Genomic DNA, 8,723 nt, shown 5'->3' with positions numbered 1-8,723 from the left:
TTTTTTTTGATGGGTGGTGCTGTATTCCTGTCTTACTGGTTGTTTGGCCTGAGACATCCAGCACTGGAATTTGCAGGCAGTTAGATAGAGCCAGGTCTTGGTGCTGAGATGAGGACCTCTGGGAGGCCTCACTCTGATTGATATTCCCTGGAGTCTGAGGTTCTCTGTTAGTGCAGCGGTTTGGACTTGGAGTTCCCACCACAGGAGTTTGGACCCGACCTCCGGCCTGGGACTCAAAATCCTGCAAGCTTCGTGGTGCAGTTAAAAAAAAAAAAACAGAAAAGGAAGAAAGAAAGAAGAAAAGGAGCAGTAAAATATCAAAGAATAAAAAACAAAATAAAATTAGGAAGATAAAAAGTATATTAGGAAAAATAAAACTATAATCGAAACAACTGCAACAAGGTAAAATAAAACCAGAACAGAAAAAGGACAGGTGGGGGGGGGGGGGGGGCAACAAGCCAAAAGGAGAGATCACTAACAAAGTGTAAAGAATAAAATAAAATTAGAAAAATAAAAGATTTATTGGGAAAAATAAAAATATAAAAGAATCAACAACAGTGGATCAACCAGGTAAAGCAAGAACCCCAATCTGAAAGAGGAAAAAAACAAAAAAGCCTTGGCTATAGGGATGGGGTTTAGGCGGTGGGTGGAACGTAGGCAGGGGTGGGGTTTTGGGTGAGCCGGGGCCTCTGCTTAGGACCTGCGCAGAAGTGAAGAGGCAGCATGTGGAAAGGAGGGTCTCCGGAGTGTGCAGTTCTGGCGTTTGGAGGTAGGGCCCTGAGTGAGGGTGTGTGGGTGGAGTTTAGGGCCAGCACGTTGGAGGGGGTCTCCGAGTACAGAGGTGGGGCCCTGGGTGGCAGTGTAGGGGCGGGGCTTGGGCTCTGAGCAGCAGGAGGGAGGCTCCGAGGGCAGAGGATTAGGTCCCAGCAGCCTCCTGGGTGCCTAGGTGGACAGGGAAAGCACTGGCCCCATTCCCCTCCGTTCCTTCGTGCCCCTCCCCCACTGTCTCCCCCGTAGCCACTGGGGTGCCAGCCACCCTTCAGGGGTGCCAGCCCCGGAGGTCTGGCCTTTACTTTTGCTCCCCCTTCCCCACCTTCCACTCCCCCTTCCCCACCTTCCACTCCCTCAGGACCCACGCGGCTGCAGGGGGCCTCGGTGGGCAGAGGATCAGGCCCGGGGATCTCAGCAGGTTCCTGGGGGGTCCAAGTGGGCAGGGGAAGCCTGGCCACGCTCCCTTTTGATCCTCTGCCCTCCCAGTGGTTCCCCAGTTTCCCCTTTCGGGCCTGGGATCCCTTCCCCTCAGGGACGCTAGTCCCGTCCCGCCGCCACTTCTCCTCCCCCTTCACTCCCCCCGCACCCCGCGTCCTACCCGGTCGCTGGGGGTTCCTCCCGTCCCCTCAGGTGACCGTGGTCCCCCACTGGGGCCTGGTAGATGCCCTAGTTGCGCGGAGACGCGAATTCTGTGTCCTCCTAGTATGCCGTCTTGACTCCGCCCCTCATATTCTTTTGCTTGCTCTTTTCTGCTGTTTTTATTAAATACTAAAACAACCTAGTATTCTCTTAGTCATTTCTCAAATCTTTTCTTCGTTTATTGAGAAAATTATATTTCTTAATATAAATATACGATATTTACATAAATATTTTCTTCAGTTTAATGCATCTAATGATCTCTTTCATTGTTATTTATTCAGTATTAGCTGAATAAATCAGCAGCATTAGCTTTAGATTATACACATATTGTTTATAATGTGTGTGTGTGTGTGTGTTTTCTTTAGTTACTTCGTATGTGGGTCTCTTTCCCCCGATGAGAATATAGTTCAGGTTCAGGGCCACAATTTTGATTACTTTTGTCATCCTCATTGTACAGCTCTGGACACCAGGAAACTCTCTATTTCTTATTTATTGATACAGGTAAGAATAGAGAAGGAGATCATTTTGGGACGTGGAGATATTTCATAATGAAAGGAATAGCTGTGATATTGGAGGGTGGTACCAGGCACCAAGCACTAGGAAATCAAGGAAAACAAATTAGAATTGGGCATAGAAATGAACAAAAAGGATTCCATATACCAGAATTGCCTATTCAAGAATTTGGCTCAGGGCTAGACCTGTTTTTCTAGAAACATTCCATCAGTGTTTGTAAAATGAATGATCAGTTGTTTGATTGGCTGATGGATGGATGGAAGGATGGATGGGTAACTGAGTTACAGAGTTATAGAATTTTCACTTAGGTTATTGAAGGAGCATTGTCCACATAACTAGTTAACAAAATTACTGTTTGTTCCATGAGCAGATTACATGAAAAAAAATTCAGTTTTGTTTTCTAAGTGTGTTTCAATCACTATGGTTTGGTTACAACTAAGAGTAATAAGCAGCTATCTTAGTACTCACGTCTAATAAGTATGCTCGAAAATCATCATCCTTTAACTTCTGGGCCAGCCATTGGGTGTCCTACAGTCAGTGTTTTCTTTGAAGCACATCACTCATAAATGAGGCATCTGTACCTCTGCATCCAGCTTGTACTGGTCCAAATTCATACTGTGTAGGGGGGAGACAAGCATAATTGGAGCAAAGGCTAAAAGGTGAGGTAGTGAAATTAGTATTCTTACCCCATGAAGACTACCCTTTCAAAGGAGAAAGGGAGTTGTTTGGCACTAAAACAGCAGGCCAGTATGAAGGGTATTGAAGTATATAGCACTGGATCTTGGCTTTTAAGTTATTGGGGCTAAAGGAAGGAGAAATGATTCTTGGAACCAGAAAGGCTTGAGACTGTGGGCAGTTTTAGGACAGAAGCTACAGGTGTCTTTTCTCCAACGTGTTCCCTCTCCTGGAGACTTTGACAGCCAACTTGTGTCCTGACAACTCTGTGGGTGGGAGTGTGGGAGAGGCCTGTCACCTACTGCATGTCTTAGTACCTATGGTGTGTGTGTGTGTGTGTGTGTGTGTGTGTGTGTGTTTGAGAGAGAGAGACATTGAAAAACAATAGGAAAGAGACAAAGAAACAGCAGGAGAGAAGAGAGAGGCCAGGAAGTCAGGAATAAGGAAATGACTTGAAATAGCCATTTAGTCATTTGGGCACTTGGACAACTAAGAGTCAGTGACACACCTGCCCACTTGTTTCAGCCCCATCCAGGGCTCAGGGCTCTTCTACCATCCCTACATCTATGTGCAGAAGATGAATCTGCTTTAGAAAAACTGGGAGAAAATGTCCTCTTTTGCTCACCCAGGTTGTCTGTTCCTCAGTGCCTTCCCAATCTACTTTAAGAAGCTAGCAGAGTTTGGGGGAAATCAGGCAGTTTAAGGAGTATGTCATGAATAGAAAAAAGGAGTGAGAGTCCAAGAAATATTATCCATGTTCCCCAATTAGTGAAAAATGTAAAGAACTAGCATTTCTTTTTATTCTTCTTTCCCCACTACCACATATTTTGGGCTGCAATGATCTGTCACTAAGCCAAGGACAGTGCTGTTGTCAAAACAATTTTGACCCTTTAGCATGAATGAGTACACAAGCCAGGCAGTATGTCTGAGGCAGAGTCCTAGGAATTCCTGCGTATTTATTCACCTCTCAGGTTTAGCTCGTTTCTTTACCTCCCTTCCACATAATATCTATACTCATGTTGTAAATAGGCAAGACCAAGGTAGTCACACTGCCATTAGCTAAGTGGCACAGCAAAGGACATCATTTCCAGTCTGTTGGCTGACTTCAAAGAACCCACCCTATCTAGTTCTGAAGGGTTTTAGAGTCAGAGCGTACTTTGTGTTCTTAGGATTTTTAAAGTTTAGGCTTTATTCATTCTCTCTCTCTCTTTCTCTCTTTCCCTCTTCCCCACCCCCCCTTGCCCCTCACCCTTCCCAAAGTAACCTGTTAGTGTCTGACACCCCACACCAGATCATTGTGGATTACAAATTAAGTTGCCAGTTTCTCTAGGAATAAAGGACTACATGCAATAGTGGAATTTCTAAATAGGTTATGATCGCAGCATGATTAAGTTAAATGTTTGCTTCATAAATTTTTTCATAAAATATGCTTTTAAATTCTATCTGTGATTATGACAGAAGTCAAATTTGTTCTCAGTGGGCTTAGTAGTTGATTCTATATCCTTCTTGCTGTCCCCAAAATGTTTCTTAGTATCACATGAGAATTGTATTCTTCTGACAAGTGTATTATATTACATTAATAATTTTATCATACTGTAAAATTACTGATGGCTTCTTAATATGCTTCAGGTTAACGTGGTAGTTCCTGACTCTCCCTTTGCATTTGTGGTGTATAGTGTCACCTAATGGTCAGAAGGTTCAGTGCGTGATTGCATTTCTGTAGATGGCGCTCTCAGTCAAAGCAAGCTCTAGGAGAGCATGGCATTTTCTCCTTTGCCTTTTTGTCTGCTTATTTCTTGTGTGGGGCCGGTTCAACATTTATGATTGTTTGGGGAGCTCCTGGCTTAACCCCATCGGACAGGGATTTAATAGTCTCTATGTTGTCATAATTCAAACAAAATAGTTGTTTTTTTCTGGTGTTCCCTTAGCAGTTGTATTTCAAGGAATTTTAGCATCCCGCATAAAATATATTCCTATATGTATTTTGTAAACTTTAAATTTGGGACATACTATGCTATGCATGTTGCTGCTGCTTTAATAGCATTCCCTGTATGAAATCTTAACATCTGGAATTACCAGTGCATTTTTTGAAATTTTTATAATTTTTACAAAAAGTTTTATAAAATTTATAGTTTTATAAATTGTTTTCTTTTTATCAGTTTTTTTAAGTTTAAATGCTTCCCAGAATTTTCAAATCTCAAAGAATGCTTTTAGTATTTCTTACCAGAAGAGGTATAGTAGAAACCTAGGTTCTTGCCAAAATTCTTAATCAAGTACATATGTTACTTTTATTAGATATTTAAGAGCAATCAACTTGTACCTGCAGTTTAAGTATGGGTTTTGTATATTTAGAAAGATGTGACCATCAAGTACTCTCTGATCTGGGAGGCATAGTAAAAATTCCATATTTAAGACATTTTTTTCTCTTCTCTCTGTGTGGCGGCCAGTGAAGCATATTGCTTGAAACATGCCTTGTAATTTTACTGGATCCAGCTGTGCATGTTTTGGTACATAAATACACTCTGCATTTGGAGTCCCAGTGGAGAGGAGAACACAGCTTCTTTTCCTTTCCTGTGTGACTGCAGATGTCACTGGCATTTGAAATTACAAATGCCTGTGTGTTCATGTTTTAATTGCCTCTTAGAAGGCATAAGCACAGTCTTTTTTGAACAGGTTTCCTGAATTAATTGGAGCATTAAAGGCACGAGAGAGGGAAGTCTTATATGAGTCCTGTATATCCTGTGTATAAGTGGAGGACACCAGAAGTGCTGTAGTGCAGTCCTGTTATACATGCAGCCATATCTCATTTCACATTATTTTCTAATTACTATGCTGTGTTCCTGTCTTGACATCCTCTTAGGAGGTGGAAACCATCCCCTGCTGGTACCCTATGATACACTGACGGCCAAAGAGAAAGCCAAGGATAGGGAAAAAGCACAGGACATCCTCAAGTTCCTGCAGATCAATGGCTATGCTGTATCCAGGTAAAAGCACACCTACTCCAGTCACACATTCTCGTTATAAGACTGAATATTTAAATATCCCTGTCAGATTTAAGGCTGAAAATGAACTCAGTGATCTCTTTAAATCTTAGAGCTACTGTTTAGTATTTTCAAAATATACGTGTCAGAAACATTAATGCCCTTAGCTGTTGTGCCACATAATTGAGTTCCTTACACTTCTTATGTTAAGTCCCCATCCATCATTTAGGCAAAATCCCTAGGCAAAAATGATACTCTATTTTTCTAAATGCAACATTTTATTACATAGTAATAGTTATTTTGTACAGTTTTATATCAGGTGCAAAGTATTTTTTATAAATTAAATCTTTTTTGTTTTTAGCTACAAGAATATTAGCTAACCTTGCAAATTTATCTATATCTGTGTGTGTGTATATATACACATCTATATATTGCTATATGTAACACGTTAAATATACTTCTCTATATATAGGTATTTAACAAAATATATTTCGTTTTTACCTTACCTTCTAACAGTCTTTGTAGATGACGGTTTCCATTTTTCCTTTTTGCTGTTCTAGAGGATTCAAGGACCTGGAATTGGACACTCCTTCTATTGAGAAACGATTTGCCTATAGTTTCCTTCAGCAACTCATTCGCTATGTGGACGAAGCCCACCAGTATATCCTGGAGTTTGGTAGGTACCATAGTCCTATTACTAACAGCCCAGTTTTTGTTATTTTTAACATTTACAACATCAGGAGATAGAACAGCATAGACTACTGTGATGCGTGTGGTGTGCTCCCGGATGGTATAAACACTTTCTATCCATCATAATACTAATTTGAGTCTAAAAGTCAATAGGCAAACTCATTTTTAAGGATGGGTAAATTTTGAGAACTTAAAAAAAATCTAACATGTAATACTTTTCTCCTTAAAATGTTTATTGGCATTGATTTTTCATTTTGAAAGATACATTGGATGGACATCAGATTTTAAGGTACACTTAAATCTTTCCTAATGAAATTAATTTCTCTGCTCTTAAAAAAATCTAAACTAAAACTCTATGGATTCTCCAAATTTCTAGACAATGTAAAGGCCTTGAGTTTAGCCTGTGCAGCGTTACACATTTATATTAGAGTATCTGCAATACAGAATACTTGATTATTCTCTTAGAGCGAAAGGAAAAACCTCTTCCCCATCTGGCTCAGTGCCATTTAAGTACAAAAAGAACTCCTTATTTTAAATCTAAGATTCAGAACAGAATATCAAGACAGCCTCCTCTCACCTCTCTTATTTTGTGTTTATCCTCAGCACTGTTGAATTAAAATTCAAGTTGTCAATTACTCACCTTTGTGTCAGATCCCCTTCCAGCCACTGGTTGGTATTAGGATATAAAGGAGTAGAGTTTGGTCCTTTTTGAAAGGCAGTGTGCTCTGCTGGTGGTGCATCTTCTCGTTTTCTTTTCCAGTTTTAAAGTTCTCTTTCTGGTTTTGTTTTGGTTTTTTAACCCTCATTCTTTCTGTTTTCAGCCCCTTTCCTTGGGGCCCGTAGTCCTAGATCCCTTAGTGATACATCAGCAACAAACCCCTCCTAACCAAGGGCTCTTTTTGCTGCTGTTTTCTTAGGATTTATATTAGTTTTCAGCACAGCATCAGATTAATGTTTATAGGAATTCGAGCTCTGGTATTTTCTTGTTCCTGGCCCCTGGATCCCCAATGTGATTAGAGATTTTCTACTTGAGCATCGTTCTCTTAAAGAACCTCCCTCTTTTTCCACCTGCCTCTTTAGCTACAGTACAAATGCTATATTTTTCCTCTCTTAATCATCTTTTTCATAAAGGCCAATTATACAAACTAATCTATAATATGCAGTCTCTTTGTAACTCATCCAACAATATATTTTTTTAAATATGATAGTCACCTTGACTAGTAGCCAAATTAGTCTGAATGAAATTTGACCAAAGAACAAGCATGAGGCCATGGTGAACTTTTGAAGCTTTTATGCACAAAGTTAAGTGTTGACATTTCTAATCCACATTTAAAAGTATCTGTATGAGTAGCAGCTCTGGGATCCAGCCTTTTTTTTTTTGATGAGAGGAGAAGAGGGAATGAAGAGTGATCGTTTGGAAAGGGAATAAGCAACGTTTTTGCTTATGTATGGGTAGCAGAAACAGAACTTTGAAGGGTAAAATGTGTTTAGGCTTCGCTTTATTCACATTGTATTCAAGTTTCTGAATAAACCTTCTAGGACAGCATTTGTGTGTAAGGAGTGGTGAGAAGCTAACTACAGGGCAGATTCACCCACTTCACACATTTCTTTCTTTCTATAGGATAGAGAAGGTACTATGAACAGAATTCTGGGGAGAAATAAGGTTAGATTAATATAGAGCCCAACAAAATTAGTTTTTTTTTTACAATTGCTGCTGTTACCTGTTCCATTTTCAGGTGGCTTTGGCAGGGCAAATTATGTACAAGAATTCTGTCAAGAGGAGAAGCAGAGTTGAGATTGTCTACATGATCATTTGTTTTCATTTTCATTTTTCATTATTACTAAAACCCAAAATTTCTGTAATACCGTCTTCTTTCATCTTACACTTTATTGCCTTTGCAACACATCTTTAATATATTCATTCTTAAACATAGACTCATGGTGATGGTAAGAATATGCCTGTGCCTTTTTTGAAGTTTTGTATTACATCACAGATCATACTCTCTCCAGATCTTTTCACATTTTCTACAGAGGCATTTTTGTTAAAATATATAATGAAAAGAAAGATATTTCCTATTTAGTTCTTTGAAATATTAGCAGATTTAGATAGGTACAAATTTCTGTCTCAATAACGTTTATATGAGAAGGTCCCTTAGGTGGATCCAGCCATTCTGCATAATACGCTTGAGAGAGATTTAGTGCAAAAGTGATTTAAAAGAAATTGAAATTCACGAGCATTGAAAAGCCATTATTTTCTTTTACTTATTCATGGGAAGAGCACTGTCTGATTTTACAAAGTATTAACTAAGTTCTCTAAAAGTTATCCTGAATTTATGCTTAAGATTTAATAAAGTGTATTTCAAATTGTTTTTATTTCTATGGGCAAGAGAACTTTTTCAAGCAAAAGTCAGTTTGATTCTTATAAAATATGGAAGCTCTGCTTACAGATTTTAC

At 39.6% G+C, this 8,723-nt stretch overlaps 1 protein-coding gene across 1 annotated transcript in view; it reads left to right on the top strand.

Annotated features, from left to right (window-relative positions):
* Nucleotides 1-8,723, top strand: part of RYR2 (ryanodine receptor 2) — a 510,734-nt gene that overhangs the window by 345,538 nt on the left and 156,473 nt on the right. Inside the window, exons 60-61 of the mRNA XM_024761485.1 lie at nucleotides 5,459-5,582; nucleotides 6,140-6,255. Coding sequence (XP_024617253.1) covers nucleotides 5,459-5,582; nucleotides 6,140-6,255 — 240 coding nt within the window. The remainder of the gene's footprint in view (nucleotides 1-5,458; nucleotides 5,583-6,139; nucleotides 6,256-8,723) is intronic.

The sequence above is a fragment of the Neophocaena asiaeorientalis genome, unplaced genomic scaffold (genome assembly GCF_003031525.2).
Source record: "Neophocaena asiaeorientalis asiaeorientalis breed wild unplaced genomic scaffold, Neophocaena_asiaeorientalis_V1.1 scaffold166, whole genome shotgun sequence".
Lineage (NCBI taxonomy): Eukaryota > Metazoa > Chordata > Mammalia > Artiodactyla > Phocoenidae > Neophocaena > Neophocaena asiaeorientalis.
This window is presented reverse-complemented; position numbering and strand designations above follow the sequence as displayed.